At 42.6% G+C, this 20,000-nt stretch overlaps 1 protein-coding gene across 2 annotated transcripts in view; it reads left to right on the top strand.

The window, feature by feature from the left end:
* ZSWIM2 (zinc finger SWIM-type containing 2) overlaps nt 1-20,000 on the top strand; it is a 71,422-nt gene that overhangs the window by 11,894 nt on the left and 39,528 nt on the right. For both annotated transcript variants that reach the window (XM_029605970.1, XM_029605968.1), the window contains exons 2-4: nt 7,140-7,298; nt 11,912-11,988; nt 14,178-14,218. In XM_029605970.1, coding sequence (XP_029461830.1) covers nt 7,149-7,298; nt 11,912-11,988; nt 14,178-14,218 — 268 coding nt within the window. In that variant the 5' untranslated portion in view covers nt 7,140-7,148. The remainder of the gene's footprint in view (nt 1-7,139; nt 7,299-11,911; nt 11,989-14,177; nt 14,219-20,000) is intronic.

Here is a 20,000-nt window from a genome sequence, read left to right as displayed (position 1 = left end):
CTTCTAATTCTCGACAATATCAGGGTGACTGGAAATCAAGAGCTCCCATGTATGGACAGCAGGGGCTTTTTAAAATCCTTTTTAGTATTAATTATTGGATGTTATTTGATATATGTGCTGTTTTGAAATATTTTATTGGTGTTTGGGAAATTGTAAAAAATGTATATGACTTTAATTAATAGAAATTCTATTTATCAGTAGTTTTAAAATATTCTTTTATTAGTATAGTTTTACTATTATAACTGATGCTTTATGTTTCTTGATTTTATTGTTTTATGAGGAATGGTGGTTCTGTTTTTCCATTGTAAATACACAGAGTCTGGCTTCTTGGGGTTTCCATTTCAGTTTTTTCTAATTTGTGCTCCTTTATTTTGTATTCTGTATTTGGTGAGGGTCTGTCTCTGCTCTCTGTGTATGACCATGATGAGGGATTCTGCTAGCATGTAGTGTCTGTATAGGGATCTATAGCAATCGGGTTTGTTTTGTTTCCTCAGTAGGTGGTGTATTGGTATTCTAGGACCCAGTGTAATATTTACCTGTGCTTATTCACAGGTAGGGTTATTGTTGTTTGAGTCCTTGGTGTTATTACTGTTTTGTTATGATGGGATTGCAGTATAGATTTTGAGTGTCTTTTTTGCGGGGTTTTGTGTTAATTCACAATGTGTCTGGCAGTGGAAGGTGTTTGTGCTGCTGTTACTGTAAGGTGACACCAGAATTTGAAAATATCTTTTAGTAAGGAAAACATCCAAGCTCCATTGTTTGGGGGAATTTCAGTGGATGCACAGAGTTACAGAACTGGAGGTGCAGGATTTATATTGACTTTCTGTCCCTTCCTATATATTCCAGACTTCACGCTCATAGCCATATAGAATTAGTTGAATGATGCTATCAAATAATTTTATAGTAGTTTTACTAGAAGTGTGAAACTGGCCAGCTTTTTTTTTTACAATTTATACTTTATTAATTTTTCAAATACACATTCATGTATTCAGTAATTTCCATACTCTTCAATAAGTAAATGTAATCATGCCACAATAATTTTTCAAATAACAATTAACCAATAACTTTCTATCTTGGCTGATTAGACCCTAATAATAAGGGGGGTCATTTAAACATAACGTTTATACAAAAACATATAAGATACAGAGAGAGAATGAGGTCTCATTAATACTTAAACCATTTCTGTTGTTTGAACCTGATTTAACTTTTCTAATTCTTTGTCCCTTAAAAAGATTTCCATATGTTCTGGCAATGTGAAGACAATTTTTTTCCCATGAAAATTAACAAAACATCGGCAGGGGAACTTTAGATAAAAAGTTGCCCCAATCTCTAATGTTTTGGCTTTCAACTTAAGAAATTGTTTCCTCAGACTTTGTGTAGTCTTGGAAACATCCGGAAAGGAAAAAACCTTTTGCCCACAAAATGATATTTCACGATTTTTTAAGGATTTCTCAAAAATGATCTCCTTATCTCTTTCTTGTACAAAGGACACAAACAAAGTTGTCCTTTTATGTATTACATCCAGCGAATCTTCCAAGAATGTTGATATACCTGGGGATTGTAAGTCATCCAATTCCCCAGGTTTATCAGTTCTCTTCAATGGGAAATAATAAATTTTTGAAATTGATGGGATTTCCTCATCTTTATAGGCCAAAATTTCTTTTAAATATTTAACAAACATTTCAAATGGAGACATTAACCTGGTATATGGAAAATTTACATATCGTAAGTTCCTAATCCGTAGCATATTTTCTAAGTTCTCTATTTCCTTATGAAGTGTCAAATTATCAGATATACGTATACTTTCCACACTTTGTACATTCTGGACATTAGTTGTTAAAGTATTCACTTTTGCCTCAATTTCTACCAATTTTTTCCCTTGCTCAGTTATTTCAACCTTATTAGCATTTACCATCGTTGAAAGAGAGGTGTTCATTTGTGAAACGTTAGAGTCAAGTTTTAACAACATCCTCCACACATCCCCCAATGTTACTTTGGAAGCATCCATTTCCACTGGTTGGATGCTTACTTGTAATGGCGTTGTTATGCCATTAACTACTTCTTGATGTAAAGAAGACAAAGTTTGTGGGGATTCTTGACCCACCTCACCGGGTAGGGCTCCCTCTCCACTCATATTGGCAGCCTTACTTCCACTGGAACTATCCAGGGACGCTGTCACAGGGGGTTGTGAAGGCTTGGAATTTGTGCCGGGACTCAGTGAGACTTCAAATGAGTCTCCATTGACATTCCCTTGTGGCATGTTGAGCCGACTCACATGAGCGTCCATTGGTCCGTGCTTGGAAGTGAGAAGAGACGAAGTATAAGCCTTAGCTTTCCTTTTCCGCCCCATAAAATCAATATAAATTCCACCACTTACTCAATCAGGCGGTCAAAGACAGTCAGAGGCAGTCAAAGGCGGTCAAAGCCGGTCTAAGCCGGCTTAGGCGACTAAGCGCCGCTTTTCGCGGGGTTTTAAGCCCGGTCGCAGGCAGTGATGTCACTCGGCAAACTCACAGTTCTTTAAAGAGATTGCCGGCACCTGGTATGCAGCGGTCCTCCTCTCTCTCTCGAACTCCTCAGACCCCGTCTAAGCGCCGCTTCTCGCGGGGTTTTAAGCCCGGTCGCAGGCAGTGATGTCACCTCGGCAAACTCACAGTTCTTTAAAGAGATTGCCGACACCTGGTATGCAGCGGTCCTCCTCTCTCTCTCGAACTCCTCAGACCCCCGTCTAAGCGCCGCTTCTCGCGGGGTTTTAAGCCCGGTCGCAGGCAGTGATGTCACTCGGCAAACTCACAGTTCTTTAAAGAGATTGCCGGCACCTGGTATGCAGCGGTCCTCCTCTCTCTCTCGAACTCCTCAGACCCCGTCTAAGCGCCGCTTCTCGCGGGGTTTTAAGCCCGGTCGCAGGCAGTGATGTCACTCGGCAAACTCACAGTTCTTTAAAGAGATTGCCGGCACCTGGTATGCAGCGGTCCTCCTCTCTCTCTCGAACTCCTCAGACCCCCTGGCCAGCTTTTTAAAATTATGCAGAAGACCCTTTGGACTTTTTTTATTAACACTTTTTTTATAACCAATTTTAAAGCAGGATCCATGCTATAGAGGTGGGTGTGATGAAAAAATGTCATTTTGGCTCCCATCCAAAATTCTTCTGTCTAGAAACGCCACTGATTTTCTGTGACCTTAAGCATTAGTACAAGAAGGATTAAGGGGGGGATGCTGGAGAGGCACACAAATGCATTGGCCCCCGGGCGCCGGAGACCCTTGGTGCGCCACTGGGTGCGAGTCATATGGGGCCGCAAGCGGTGGCAAAGAGGAGTGGAGATTTGGCGGGCCGCTGCTCGTGACCCAGAAAACCACACAGTCAGTGGGCGTGATTGAGAATGAGGTAGGAGTCGGGGGCTGAGACCGGGGGGTGGCGGAGCAATGGGGGGCACAAGGGAGAAGGCTCGCCTAGGGTGCCTAATCCCCTTGCACCAGCCCTGCCGGCACAATATGCACACACAATATACACAGTCCGGAGTGTGTATATTGTGGGTGTATATTGTGTGCCCCGAAATCATTTTTTTACATCGACTTTCTGTCATAAGCAGATAAGGACCATTGGTCTGACATCCATGTATCTCAGCTTTGCTATAGAAGGACCACCCGTATAAGCAATCAGTTAACTCTTTCTCCATACCTGTGCAATCTTTGGCCTCATATGGAAACTGTCAACAATGATGCCAATTTGTGATGGGACACTTGGCTAGAACAAGCTGAACTAAGACTACCCACATTTCAAATAGGCTGCCAAATGATTTTTCAAAGGTAATACATTTTGGTCACTACCAACCCTAATACAGAGCTGTACCATTTTTGCCCAGGCCTTTACAGCTCTGGATCGATTTGCTCAGTTCATTCTCTTGCTTGACCTAAATAAATTGCACTGATTTTAGTTTCTCAAAATGTAAAAATGTGTAGAAACTGGTCCAGCAGGTTGACCTATCTTCGTTGCTATTGCATAAAGAAGAATGTATGGGAAAAGATATGAAGTTGTACATTCTTTTTTCCTTTCAGAAGATGCATGAAAAATACAATCTGATTTGTAAATAAATGTGAATGTAAATTCTAATTCCAAGTTTATTGTTTGTAGATCACTTTTGCAAGTTTTTTTTATTTTTGTTGTCAGCAGCAAAGAAATGAAAATTAGAGCCAAAGGATAATCCATCCTTGTCTGCTCTGCTTATACTTTAAGAATTGGATTTCAGTTTATGGCAAAAAAAAGAGCATAAAGCCTAAAAGTCAGTTTACTGGCAGAGCTTTGAAATAGTGCATAATTTTCTAGGAAGGACATTTCCCGCCAGATATGACTAAAAGTACTAAATTGGAGAATCAAAGGGGCGGATTTTCAGAGCCCTGCTCGCGTAAATCCGCCCAAAACCGGGTGGATTTACGCGAGCAGGGCCCTGCGCGCCGGGAAGCCTATTTTACATAGGCCTCCCGGCGCGCGCAGAACCCCGGGACTCGCGTAAGTCCCGGGGTATTCGGAGTGGGCGTGTCGGGAGGCGTGTCGGGGGGCGGGGCCGGAGCACGCGGCGTTGCGGGGGCGTGTCGGCAGCGTTTTGGGGGCGGGTACGGGGGCGTGGCTACGGCCCGGGGGCGTGGCCGCGCCCTCCGTACCCGCCCCCAGGTCGCGGCCCGGCGCGCAGGAGGCCCGCTGGCGCGCGGGGATTTACGCCTCCCGGAGGGAGGCGTAAATCCCCCGACAAAGGTAGGATGGGGGTTTAGACAGGGCCGGGCGGGTGGGTTAGGTAGGGGAAGGGAGGGGAAGGTGAGGGGAGGGCAAAGGAAAGTTCCCTTCTAGGCCGCTCCGATTTCGGAGCGGCCTAGGAGGGAACGGGGGTAGGCTGCGCGGCTCGGCGCGCGCAGGCTATACGAAATCGATAGCCTTGCGCGCGCCGATCCAGGATTTTAGTAGATACGCGCGACTACGCGCGTATCTACTAAAATCCAGCGTACTTTTGTTTGCGCCTGGAGCGCAAACAAAAGTAGGCTGTTCGCGCTCGTCTGAAAATCTACCCCTAAGGAAATAGTCCCAGAGTGCTTTTTGGAAATGTTTTTTTCTTGTACAATTCTCTCAATATAGTTTTTTACCTTCTTACAAAAAAGTGCCATGCTTGGTTAGACCAAGGTCCGTTGAACCCAGCATCCTTTCTGTCTCCGACAGTAGCCAGTCCAGGTCACAAGTACCCAGCAAGATCCCCAATATGGGATCTGTTTCTTGTATCACACTCTCATTAGGGATGTGAATCGTTTTTGAACGATTAAAATTATCGTCAGATAATTTTAAAATCGTCCTAAATCGTCAGAGTGCACGATACAATACAAATGCCCACGATTTATCGTCATAAATCGTCCTAATTCATTAAATAGGGCACGGGAATTATTTGAGGGAGGGCGGGAAAACCGGCACACCAAAACAACCCCTAAACCCACCCCGACCCTTTAAAACCAATTCCTTACCCTCCCGAACCCCCCCAAAATGTTAAATTACCTGGTGGTCCAATGGGGGGGGGGGTCCCGGCGCGATTTCCCGCTCTCGGGCCATCGGCACCATTTTGGCTGCCACTAATTAAAATGGTGCCGATGGCCCGATAAAAAAAACAACCCACCCGACCCTTTAAATCGACCCCCCTTAGCCTCCCCCACCTATAATAGGGGCTGATGAGTAAAGATGGCCGGCGCCATCTTTAAAGATGGCGCCGGCCATCCAGTGCTCCTACCATGTGACAGGGGCCGGCCAATGGCATGGATACCCTGTCACATGGTAAGGGCAAAGGGGCATCGGCGCCATTTGTTTTTAGCGCAGCTGATGCCTGGGAACGGGAAATTGTCCCCCGAGGCCCCCCTGGACCACCAGGTAATGTTAAAAGGTTTTGGGGGGGTCGGGAGGTCGATTTAAAAGGTGAGGTGGGTTTTTTTTTTAGCGGGGCGGGCCTCCCTAAAAAAAAATTAGCGATGTGAATTGGAATCGGAAACGATTCCAATTCATATATCTTAACGATCAGGTTCCCCCCCCCCAGCCAAATCTGATCGTTAAGACGATCTGGCACACGATTCACATCTCTAACTCTCATAAATAAGTCTACCTGTCTAGTAACTCTTTATGGACTTTACCTTCAGGAACTTAACCCACCCTCTTTTTCTACCTCACTATGGCCTGGAATCATTCTTCGCAAAATGATGAATCCTGCGAAAACGGGGGGCAGGGGGGCGAAGGGAGGGGGGGGCCTGCAAAAGCCCGCAGCCTTCGCACCACGGCGGTGCGCCGGCTGCCAGCTTTCGCACCGAATAGCACCACCGTGAAAGGTGGTGCTATTCGGCGACCTACTGCCGACAATAATGTTAGTAACATTATCGCTGGCAGCGAAGCCATCTCCGACTCCGCCCCCTCCTCGCCCAGACTCCTGCCCTCCCCTAACTTGCATTCTATCACATGCGAAAAGGCCCTTTTCGCATGCGATATGGCCTTATCGTGTGCGTTAGTGCCCTAACGCACGCGATAAAGCTTTAGAAAATAACCCCCATATATTAGTTGCCTCTGGCAACAGATTCCATTGCTTGATTGTGCGCTAAGTGAAAAAATTCTTCCTTTGAATTGTTTTAAATCTGCTGGTTGTCAGTTTCAAGGAGTGCCCTTTGTCCTAGTGTTATTTGAAAGGATAAATAACCATTCTCAATCAGAAAAATCAGTGAGATAAAAACCCGCTAGCAGGCATTGTGCACTTTTTTCATCCTATTTTTGCCTGAAACTTAAATCTGGCCCTGAAATTCTGAACAAATGTCAGTAAGTGCAGAATGGCACAGTAAAGCCTTCTGAATTATATATTTAGAAAAAAAAACAGTAATAGGTTCAAAAAGGGCAGAACATTATGATGCAACTGTTTCACTATCCTAAAATTTCATTTCTTGTTATACGAACTTTGACAGTGTCCATTTAGCAGGTTTTCACTGCTTCTAACAATGACAGCAGAAGTGACCAATTTTTTACAATTTGGAGTATTGCCTTTAAGTGACCTTAACAGTTTTGCTGCTTTACATCTCTGGTTATCAAACTGTTTTATTTTCCAGTTGTTTACTTCTGTCCTCTTATATCTCAGGACGGCACAATGTCTAGGAGTACAGCCTGGCGGAGGGCTATAAATGAAGTAGTGAGCTGGCATCAAGATCAAGCCATGAACACAACTATTTACATACTCAGAGAATTTGGTCCCACTGGATTCTTACTGAAAGAGGAAGAAGAGCTAAAACATTTCAAAGTAAAGTAATGAAAGTATTTACATGTAACTTTAAGAAATAGTATATTGCAAATATATGATTACCGACAAGAGTTTTGTTTCAAAAGATATTATAGCACACTTATTGGTAAATAATGCTTCAGCCAAGGCAAATTATATCTTATACAACCTATTAAAGCAAACTAGATCTATGCCAGGGTGGCTAGCTCTTTTTATGCTAATGTCAGGAATAGGTACAAAAGCACATATTTTTGTATCCTGTTTACTATAAAGACATTATAAAGCAAAGAACCTCTAAAATTAATATCTCCTGTTTAGATCTCTTGAATAATTAACCTACCAGTTCCCAGCGCTTTATTTCTTCACTGCTGAAGGCCCCAGAATAAGGGACAGGGAGGTGATATTGCCTCTGTATAAGGCCTCCTGTGTACAATTTTGAAGGTTGGGCCCAAGTTATGGAACTCCATGCCCCCAGACCTGCGCCTAGAAAACTGTACTCAAACCTTTAAAAAAAACCTAAAAACCTGGCTGTTTAAGCAAGCCTTCACGTAGCCTTTTCTCAGCCACAGATCTTAAGAGGAAGCATCTTCCTCCTCTTCCCCCCAGTATTTTCCCCCTGCCTCCCTCCCTCACCCCCCCTTTTTTTTCCTCCTCCCCTCCGAATTGTAGATGATGCTGTTTAGCACCCTCTGCCACATAACCACTGTATATATATATTTGTATATTCCTTGTATATAATCCTCGGCATTTTTAACCTGTTGTATGTATATAACCCTTTTTGTTTTGGTTTTTACAATCACTGTATAAATTCCTCTGTATAATGAAACCTTCATATCCTTTCACCCCTACCCTCTCTGGTACCCCTCTTATCTCTACCTATCTCAGTCTCCTTCCACTTCTTAGCTTTATTGTAACTTTGCTTTCTGCTTCTGGGTTAATTAATCCAAGTTCTATGTAAACCAATGTGATGTGTTTTATGAACGTCAGTATAGAAAGAGGAGGAATAGCCTAGTGGTTAGAGCACTGGACTATGGACCAGGAGACCAAGGTTCAAGTCCCGCTATCACTCCTTGTGACCTTGGGCAAGTCACTTTACCCTCCATTGCCTCAGGTACAAAAACATAGATTGTAAGCCCTCTGGGGATAGAGAAATACCTACAGTACCTGAATGTAAACCAGTGTGATATCTCAATTGAGATGAATGTCGGTATATAAATAAAATAAACTGAACAGAGTAGGTCCAGAGGGCAGCTACTAAAATGGTCATCTGTCTTCATTAAAGAAAGAACCATTAGTATTTATTTGCCTATCTTCTATTTATTTATTTATGAGATTTTGGTATTCTGCTTTTTCCTAAAAGTTGATCTCAAGGCAAATTACAATAAATGTAATTGATCAGAGTTATTAGAACAGCTTGCAATGGAATCAGAATGTGCAATTAACATAGCATTGGGAGTCAGCATAGGAAAACCCATTTCTGAATAGTTTCAAGATTCAGCTGTGTCCCTTTTGTGTATAATTCAGTCCTCTTTGGGAGGTCAGGAAGCTGGGCCAAAGATGTGGGTCTTAGGAGAAGGCTTGGCTGCAGTGGTGTACCTAAGTATTTGGCACCTCCCACCCACACATATATAATTTTGAAATATATTGGATTGGGACTTGATATTTGCATTTTTGCTTCATAACGAAATTTGGTTCCTATGATTCATACCATTTGCAGTTCGTCAGCACGCTTGAGAGACTTGTTTTATTTACACAAAAAAAGATATTACAAAAAATGACAAAATGGAAATAAAGTAAAGTGACCCTATACCAAACGAGAGTTTGATTGCAATACTAACTCTGTGAGTAAGGGTCCTACAAAATTTGATGGCCTTATGATATGGCTTAAAAAATAAACCAGTTTAACCATTTATATATTTTTTGTATTACAAATAGAGGTTTACTGGAATACACATTGTGTAATTTTGGGTGTTACTTGTGATTGATATTAATATTCTTAACAGGGCTTGTTCCCAGTTTGTCTGGAATGGCAAAAGTCCTAGAATGTCTCTGGCTAAGTTGATGTTTCTGAAAGAAGAAAGAGGAATACATTTCCCAAATTTTAAATTCTATAATATGATGTGTCTATTGTAGTCCATGAGTGACTGGCTTTTATAAACACTCATATATATATACAGATATAGCATTTGAAAGACAAATGATAGCCCCACTTAATTTGTGACTATCTGCTTCAGAAGATGGATTACGTATCAGCAAGAGGTGATTCCTCTATTTTATCATTCTCGATGCAGAAGGCTTGGAGATTTATAGGGAAGAAATTGCAACTATCCTCATCGGTTTCATTCCATTATTGGGGAATGTAGATTTTCCTCCAGGGGACATGCATAATAGGTACCAGGAGTTGCATATGCAAGGATTCCAGACTATCTCAATTTTCTTATACCAGAGGAGACAAAATTACAGTCATTTATAGAATGTAAACAAAAGATGCACTTGTGTAATTTAGACCGTTTTCTTTATTTCCAAATTCAACATTACATTTTATTTTTACTAAATTCGGTGTCCATGCCATTAACATTTAAAACATGAATACAAATTTATAAAGGAACCATTTCTCCTTATCCATGATATACTGCTATATCCATAGTGTTATTAAATACCAGAGATTAGAAGTATTAGTGGAAAAATGGCAAACTGATCTAAATTGTGACATTCACAAAGATGACAGAGAAAGTTTAAAGTTGATTCCAAACTTTCTGAAAATTTAATTCTCAGAGAACTACAATTTCATGTCATCCAGAGAATAATTATAACTCCAACACAGGCTTACATAGTAGGTTATCCAAATTCTAAAGCCTGCAGGAAATGTTCTAATGAAAAAGCAAACTTTATTCATTGTATATGGGACTGTCCGAAGATTGGGCTGTCCTGGCACTCTCTTATTGGGGCTTTAATGGGCATGACTAAATACCCGGTACTTATGACTAATTCCTTCTTTCTTTTGGGTCTCAGTATAACTCATATGTTTTTAAAATATTCCCACAAGCTTGGCTTGCTTAAAGCTGTGCTTGTTGCTAAGTGATACATTTTGCTGTAGTGGTTTGAAGGCAAACCGCCTGATCTGCCATTGTGGCATGTCAAAATGTATGAAAAGTTTCAAACGGAGTTTCGTACTATCATACTTTTTTTTGAGAAACAACACAGTATTTTCTTGGAAACCTGGAATCCATATAGTCAGCGATTACCTAAAGAGGATCAAGTTCTCTCTGTCTTCAGATGAAGTTTAGCAACATTAGGACTCATGTAATGGAATCTGCCGGAGTATCCTCCATGAAAGTGAAGATGTAAAAGTGATGAATCGGACTTGGCTTGGTATTTTATCACTAGCTTGATGAGATCTCCGCATAACGATTTTTATGACAGAATTACTGTATTATAATATGGCATGTGATATATACTTGTATACCAGTATTTGCTTCTACTCCTATAGATACAATCTGTGTATGTGTAGATTTACTTATAACTCATTTAGGCTCTGATGTAGGTTTTTAGGTTGCATTTGGATAGCTCTGGGGAAGGGGGAAGAGAGTAATGGGTGGGGTAAAAGGCTATTTATGGGAAAAAAATATAGGGGTAGATTTTCCACTTTGTGCTTGTGCTCCCATGTGGGCGCGCTTCCTGGCGTGCACACATGGATGTGCCAATTTTCTACCATGTGCGCTCCAGACATTCATGGTAGAAAATCTGTGCGCCAAGTGCACATGTGTACCGGATTTTATAAGTCACACGCATATGTGCTGGCGGCGTGCGCAAGGGGGGGGGGGGGATTCTGTAATTTCTGTGCGGCAACACATTCTGGCCTTCCCCAGTTCCCTCCCAGTCTGCTCCAATTAAGAAATGGACTGGGAGGGAACTTCCCTACCCCCCTACCTAAACTCCGTTCCCCTTCCCTTCTCCTCCCCACCCCCTAAACCCTACCTTTTTCCTTTTTTTGTTGTTATTTCACAACTTACTTCAGCTTCCGAGTTGAAGTAAGTTGCGCATGCTGGCAGCCAGGTATTCGGGACAGCGAACAATGGCACTGTCCCAAACACCCCTTCCTCCCCAGACTACGCCCTCTCAACCCGCCCCTTCGAAGAAGCCCGGCACTTGTGCGCGAACCGGGCTTTACGCGTGTGGCTGGACCCCTTCGAAAATTGGCTCGGCACACACAAGTCCTAGCCACACAGGTAAAGCCTGGATTTTATGTGTGCAGGACATTGAACATCTGGGCTATAATGTTCTTACTGTTAACCGATTGTAATGACTGTTCTTCAATACATCCTGAATAAAGATATTTACAAAAAAAAAAAAAAGAGAGAGAGCCCCCATGACTATTTTCAGCCCATGTATTACTTTACTGGTGATAGTTAATTCATGAATAAACATTTCCTTTGTACCACTGGGGTGTTTAGGACAATGGATGCATTTTGCTTTTTAACCCACAGAAAAGAAGAACTTGAATTAAATTCATTGTGAAACGTGTTTTCCATACAGTTACAGAACTTGAGCATCAGCCTGTCTTAGAATCTAAATATAATCTCCAATATGTGACAATGGCTTTCTTTTCTTTTTTTAATATATATATGTCTAAGGTATTCTTAGGGGATCCTCATTCTTGCAGCTGTTCTACTTTTGCGAAAGAAAAAGACCTCTGTAAGCATATATGCTGGTAAGTTATGTGTACCTGCAAATCCTTTAAGAATCCATGACCCAGCCAAGAGCAAGCAATGGACAAATGTTTTCTTCTGATGACAGCAAAGAATTTATAATTTTGTGTCTGTACCCAAAAAAATAGTTTTTGAATTATGGATCTGATTCATTGAGATTTTTTTCCTCAGTCTATGAGAAAAGACTGATGAATTTGGCCAGTATATCTTTTAGTTACCAGATACAGTATGTTTTTGTTTTTTTTTAAATGAAACTACATCTTTATCTTCTCGTATAAAATGTAAGATAGAATAATCTATAGTCGAAATATTATCTTAATTTGAATTAATATGATCCCTTGGTCTTCACTTATTACATTTGCCAAGAGGCTGATGTGCTAAAGTGAACATTTTTTCTGCATAGGGTTTTCACATGAAACTAGCACAAAACACCTAGAAATATGCAAAAATGAAAAACTGTAGGTATTGTATGACTTTTTCTGTACGAAAATCCCTTTTTGCAAAAACATTTCACAAAAATGATCTTCGCAGTAGTAAACGTTTTCTGTGTAGTCTGCTACGTGCAAAAGTTTATTCCCCGGTACTGAGCTGCTACAATGCTAAATCAGGCAAAGCAGCTCATTACAGGGAAATTTTGTGAAAATGGGCATGTGAAAAGGACTTGGCAGACCCATTTTTGTAAAAAAATAACTACACCTCAATGAGGTGTAATTAGTTTTATATGTCAGTCCTGGGATGTTGCGGTTTGTGCAAACCTCCATATGGATTTAAAGGGGCCTCGTGACCCATGTCATGTGATGCACCCTCCTTGCCCCTCCCCCTGGTGTATGAAAAAGTTCTCTGGTGATCCTAGTGGTCACTCTACCACCCTGACCCCCCAAGCTTCTCCCGAGCCATAAATGTTCTTAAAAATGTCCAATAGCAAGCCCTGTTCAAAAAACCTATTAGGTGCCAACTGCCCCCCTCCCCTCCATTTAAGGGTGGACATCAGGCACAATCACCACTCTCTCCAGCCCTGCCAGTGCCAGATTTCAAAATGCTGCCTATTGACCTCATGAGCTCCTATGTCATGTGGTCAGTCGGCACCATTTTGAAACCTGGTGCCAGGAGGGCTGGAGCGAGTGGTGATCCCTGCTGCCTCCAGAAGACTACCACTTCAATGGATTAAGCTTTTGGGGGAACGGGGAGAGTTGTGGACAAGGAATAGACCTCAAATGGGTTCTTGATGCTTTTTGGGGAACAAGGGAGTGGGGCAGGAAGAGGGCTGGGCTTGATTTGAATCTTTTTAAAACATTTACAGCCAAAAAAGAGCTGGGGGGGGGGGAGTCCACTGGGACCTCCAGGGAATATCTCAGTACACTGGGGCGGGAGGCAAAGGGGTGCTTCACATGAGATGCAAGGCCATTTTAACACTGGTTGCCGATGCATGGGTCTTGGGAACATACAAAGTTCCTGGCAGTGGAAATACACAAAACATTCCTTGCACAATTTAACTGTGGATGCTTATGAGCTCAGAGCTCTTTAGCATCTGTTGCAAAATTATATGCAAAACAGCCGCTAACTCACACAAAATACCATGCATCATTACATTGTCCTCTGTTTGCAGCATCTTCTGCGCTTCTGTGCCCAGATGTATCCTATGGATAAAGCTGTTTTTAGTGCTTTTACATGATAGTATTAATATTTCCCATTCACAATAAATGAGGTGTTTTTTTCCTCATAGCCTGTGATATCTTTGAAGTTTATCTAATCTATGTCTAGTAGAAGTTACTGCAGTTAGCTTTATTGGTGGAATAAAAGATCTCGCAACCTACAAAGAATCTAATTTCCCCCAGCTACTAAATAAAGAATACTTTTATCATTTAAAGATTTTAACATTAATCAGAAGATTGAATATAGGATCGTATTGTGTTTTTGTGCATTCTGTTTATCAGAATCCAGTTACCAAGAAACGATGCAGTAGTTTGGTTTAGTTTTTGTGGTTCAGTTCAAAATTGCCTCTATGGTACAATGCAAAAATGTCTGCTTTATTTAGAATGAAAGCAGTTAGCACATCCATTCATATATTCACATTTGTGTCCATTACTCTGCTCCTTACAGTAGTATGAAAGGGATTTTAATTTATTACCATTCATCTATAATATTTTTGAAATAAAATTAAACTAAATTACCTTGTTTTGGTTAATTTTAGGGTATTACTGAAAAAGTTCAAACTTCGAAGAGATCATGACTGTAAGTTTGATTTGAATTTGTACATTTTCTCATACACTTAGCAGACCTGCAGTACAATTGGTTGTCTGCTTTCATTTCATCTTATTGGTAGGATCTCAAGCACATGTTTAATCATGCTGCATTTACAAAACATATTAGAGACTGGAATACTAAGCTGCAAAGTTATTTCGTGAAAGGAGGCTTCATGCGGATAATAGTGCAAAATGCCCTGAAATGTACTAAAACACTAATCATTGGGGATTTTGCATGACTTTTCATGAGAAGCCCCCTTTACAAAACAACATTTTGTGAAAGGGGGCGTTGCAATATTTAACTTTTCACAAAAAATATAACCCCATCTCACTGAGGTGTGGTTATCTTTGCTGCTGGGACAGTGGAGCCAGGCTTCATATACAGCAGCAAATGCTGTTAAAGGGACCTTGCAGACTATGTGAAGCCTCCTTGTCCCCCACTCTCAGGGGCATCCAAAAATTGCCTGATGGTCCCAGTGGACCACCATCCCAATCCTCGAGCCCGCTCGCTGGCCATAATAGTGAGAAAATAATTTCCATAGAACATCTCCACCCCTGTGTCTCACAGAATGCATTGAAATGCCCATTTGGGGCTTCCCTTCTCCCTTTCCCATCAAAAACATAACCCATTGAAGGGATGTCCTTCTAGAGACAGGACTGATCCTTGCTTGCTTCTACCCAGCCGGTGGCGGGTTTCAAAATGGAACCAGATGACCTCCTAAGCTCCTTTGCCTCGTGTGTAGGAGCTCATGAGGTCAACCAGAGGGGCAGCGGCAGGAGCAAGTAGAGAGTGCTTCTGCCCCCAGAGGACCAGACCTTTGATGGAAAAGTGGAGGATGGGGGGTGCCTCAAACAGACATTTTAATGCTTTTGGGGGACACAGCGACAGAGCTTGGCAGCAACAGGGTTTCCCTAAGGAATTGTTTTTCCACATTTTTATGGCCCACTAGGGGTTTGGGGGTCAGGGTGAGAGATCCACTGGGCCCACCAGGCTATTTTTTTTTATGCTTTTGGAGAGTGGGGGAAGGGCTTCACATGGGCTGCCAGGCATCTTTTACAGCTCTTGCTGCTGCATAGATCCTGAGCCAGCATCGTGCAATGCTAAGGCTGGAAATGCACAAAGATCTCAATCATGACAACATGTGAAAAATTCCACAGCAAAGTTTGCTGTGGATGCAGATGAGCTTCAAGCTCATCTGCATCTGTAGCTATATTTCTTGCAAATGGGCCTCTAAACTGTGGTAAATAGCATGAGTTAGTACATCAGCCTCTTAGTTGATTCCTGTAGTACTTGGAAATGCACCCTCTAAGGTCAAGTTTTGTAACAATAATGACAGTTACAAATTCTTTGGGGGGGGGGGGAATTTTCAAACCGTTTGTACTGAGACAAAGTCCTCGGGTATGCACACTTTCACATTGAAGCTTAATCATGGGTACAAAGTACCTAGGGACATTTGCACCTTCTACTGTGTGGGCAAATTTTCTTTGCAAAGTAATGCATGTAGAATTGAAAATAAAACGTACGCATATTGGGGTACATTTTAAAAAGGTGTGCACGCTACCTGGCGCGCACACATGTAAACCTGATTTTATAACTTAAGAACATAAGAACATGCCATACTGGGTCAGACCAAGGGTCCATCAAGCCCAGCATCCTGTTTCCAACAGTGGCCAATCCAGGCCATAAGAACCTGGCAAGTACCCAAAAACTAAGTCTATTCCATGTTACCTTTGCTAGTAATAGCGGTGGTTATTATCTAAGTCAACTTAATAGCACAGGCGCGCGCAAGTTATAAAATCAGGGGTCGGCACACACAAAGGGGCGCACAATTGTGCACCTTGCACGCGCCGAGCCGCACTGCCTTTCCCGTTCCCTCCCAGAAGGGAACTTCCCTTCCCCCTAACCTGACCTTCCCACCCCTTCTGCTATCCTTTCTTCCCCCTAGCCCTACTCTAACACCCCCCACACATTTTTATTTTATGTTTTGCCCCTGCCTCTGTTGGAGGCCTCTTGCCCCGCCCACGGACCGCCCCTTTAGTAAAGCCCCAGGACTTACATGCGTCCCGGGGCTTTATGCGCTTCGCCGGGCCTTTTTAAAATAGGCCCTGTGCGCGTAACCTTTTTAAAATCTGGCCCATTATTTTCAGATCCTCCCAAAAAACACACCCCCATGAATGCCTCCCCTAATTGCAACTAAAAGCACATGCAGTGTGTAGCAATGAGCATGTTTTTAGCCATATTGAGAGAGAGCAATATTCAAACAGCAGATTTACATGCAGGTATGGAGATATAGGGAGCAGATTTTTTTAATCCTTAGTTTTAATTTTGGGTGTTATTTCATATGTCTACTGTTTTGCAATATTTAGGTGAGTTTTTAATTATTGGATATTTTATTCATTGGCTGTTTTGACATATTTATTCTTTTCATTAGTATGCAACACATTTCATTGCATGCAACACACGCATGCAACACACGCATGTTGTTGCATGCGTGTGTTGCATGTCTGTCCAACAGATGTCGCTGTTTTCCCCACACACATGTAAAAACATGTTTTTTTCTGTAACCGTGTGACATCTATGTAATCTAGATAGAGAACAACCTTGCCGAAAGTGAAAGCAAGGTTGTGTCCAAATTTGAAAGCAATTGGTGCAGTAACTGAGCCTGGTTAAGTTGAAAAAACAGAACAGAGCACTAAAGGTTACAGTTTGTGTTTTGTTTTGTTTTTTTACCCCAAATGAACAGCACCAGCAAAGAATAGTTTAAATATGCAAGCACGCCTTCCTGGCCCCTCCCCCCCCCCCAACCAGGCGAAATAGAGCAACCCACGCTACAGCCCCCCTCTCGGGAGATGTGGAGAATCAGTGCCCCCCCCCGTGAAAAATGCGCAGCGGAAAATAAGAACGATTCCCCCACCGTGCTCCTCCCCGGCTACCTGTGTAAACTGCCAGCCGGTGGCGAGGGTGTCTGCTAGGGTTTGTTCCGCCGGCTGCCATGTCGCAAAACTTCACCGGTGAAAGTGGTGCGTCATGATTCCTGATCTAGTAAGGGCAAATGTCCGCTGAGTATATGGTGCCGACGGGCTGTTGCCCTTACTATGTCACATGGTGTACCGACATCATTGTTGTCTCCGTATAGCATAGTAAGGGCAAGGTCCGCCGGCGCCATTTTGGTTGCTGGCATCCATCGGCCCTACTGAATGCGATGTGTTCCGGACCGTTCCTGTGGTGCCGGCGGAGAAGCACGGACTTGTATCAGGTGTAGTGTGTGATCGGAGTGCAGTGCGTGGGTGGGTGGAAGAGGGTACTTTAATTTAAATTCGGAGGGTGTGTGAAATGCGTGGCTTCGCAATGTAGCAGCCAGGAATTCGTGTTTTGGTGTGTTTTGGGAGGGTGGGTGAAGTAAGAGACATTGGCAGGCGTGTGGGTGGGGGTGTGTGGTGTGATGAGTGTGGATTTCTGTGTGTTATGAGGGAGTGTGAATGAAAGACAATAGCCCTGTGTGGGGGAGGTGTGTGGTGTGTGAGTGTGTGTGAAAGGTGTAAGAGGTTGTGCTTGCGCTGACGGCCACCAGATGTCTCTGTTTTGTGTAAGCAATTTTTAAACTTGTATTACCTGTCACAGGTGTGACCTATATGTAATGTAAGTGTATAAGATCCTTCCTGTATGGGAAGTGAATGTTGTGTGCAAATTTGAACGCATTCGGTTAAGCGGTTGGTGACGACGTACAAACTATTTAACATTTTTATTTATATAGATGTATTTATACTCCACTTTTTGGAGGCATTTAAAAGTGGATTGCATTCAGGTACTGCAAGTACTTCCCTATCCTCTGAGGACTCCCAGTCTGAGTTTTATACCTGAGGCAATGCAGGTTGAAGTGATTTACCCAAGGTCACAAGGAGCAGTAGTAGGATTTGAACCCTGACTACCTTAGTTCACCGCCTGCAACTCTAACAACTGTGCTGGCATATAGTTTCTGTGTAGTGACCTATAGTTGGCTGGCTTGTTCTGTTTTCCTAATAGAAGGTATATTGATGTTTAGGGCCAGGTTTAATGTTTGCGGTGTTGCCTTTTCATAGTTAGGGTTTTTACTGTTTGAGGACTGGCAGTTAGTGCTCTTTTAGTATAAGAGGCTTACAATATTGTATTTGTAATTCAGTTTACTCTCGGCTTTCTGAAGGCAAAGCCACACCCAAAATGCATTACTATAGGCATAATATCATAAGCATTCCAAGTGAGTTTTTTGCAGGGTTGTGATATTTTCACCTGAGAAGACTATACCCTCAATATTCTTTTTCATGTAAAATTGATTATTATAAATGCAGAATTTTTTATTGTGTGTGCTGAGGGCGGGGGGGCACTGGCACTGGCACAAGACTGTAAAATTTGCTTAGGGTGGCCCTAATGCCCTTGCCACACAAAGACCCCCAACATTCACCCATCTCACACTTCTCCAAGAGAAAATGCTGGGGAAAAGGTGGGAGGCAGGTCCGAAGTTTCCTGGGAGTATGGCAGGTTCACCAGCTTCCTAGAAATATGATCTCTGACACTCTATCTGCCACGCCCCTGCTTTCCCCCTTCCACAGCATTTGAAATCCCCCCCCCCCCCCCCGTGCCTTGAGAGAGGGAGAGTGTTGGGGGGCGGGAGCACCATCTCATCCCTCACCTCAGTCAGCAGATTGCCTTGAGCTGCTCCTGGAAGACAGATTTATTGAGATATAAGCTTTCAAGGACAAGGGTAGCCAGAAGGGCAACCAGTTTAGTCTGTAGTAGCAAAAACGACTCAGAAGCTCGTGGCACTTTATAAATTAGTAGATTTATTAAAGCATAAGCTTTTAAGGACCTTACACCACAATAAATCTATTAATTTATAAGGTGCCACCAGCCTCTGGGTCATTTTTGCTACTACAGACTAAACTGGCTACCCTTCTAGATGTAGAATGTAAGATTTTGGTCTGTATTTAAATAGGTATTGTTATAAAACATGAATTAAAGCAGTCGTGCCTCCAACCGAAACTGAGTACCTGTCTTGTCCCTACAGCTAGCACAAAAGTTAGCGTACTAACTGAACAACCAAAAAACAGAAGCTTAGTTTTCACATACACTGTACTTTAGTTGTTTTGTAACCCCGCTGATGGATATGTCAGAACTGAAACAGAGAATATACCAGCAGGTAAGAAGCATTTGACCCATATAGTCTGCCCAGTTTCATTTGTGGTTAGCATTTTACTGCACTTTAGATGCTGAACTCCATTGTGATAGCTGGTTGCTTGCATGTGGTTTTACAGTATACCAGACCTTATATAAAGTGGTTCATTTTATTGGCTTTGAATTTGGTCTGGTTTACCTTCATCTAATCAAAATTGAGTGAGATATAGAGTGACCTCCTATCTCTGGATAAGTTATCTCTTCCGTTCTTTGACACCTGTATTTCTGAGACGTAGGAGAAGATATGTTTAAAGAATAACAGATGCAGCCAGAACTTCACCTTCTTTCACCGTCCTTTCACAATATATTCAATAAAAGACATAACACTCTGGTATGGGAATTATCAGGCCGCAGCTTTATTAACCAATATAATTAGCCCAAGCTCTTATACAACATAAAACATCAGTTATCCGCCACCAACCAACAAGATAACCAACCACAGGCCACCCAGCCTAGTCCTAGTTAGGCAGCACCCGCCGCCTAAATTCCAGCCCCCGCCACCGGCCAGCAAGGAGCTAAGCCCAGAGGAGCCAATTGCCCAACAGGTATCGCTCCAGCCAGT

This window comes from Rhinatrema bivittatum, chromosome 6 (assembly GCF_901001135.1).
Source record: "Rhinatrema bivittatum chromosome 6, aRhiBiv1.1, whole genome shotgun sequence".
NCBI classification, from domain to species: domain Eukaryota; kingdom Metazoa; phylum Chordata; class Amphibia; order Gymnophiona; family Rhinatrematidae; genus Rhinatrema; species Rhinatrema bivittatum.
This window is presented reverse-complemented; position numbering and strand designations above follow the sequence as displayed.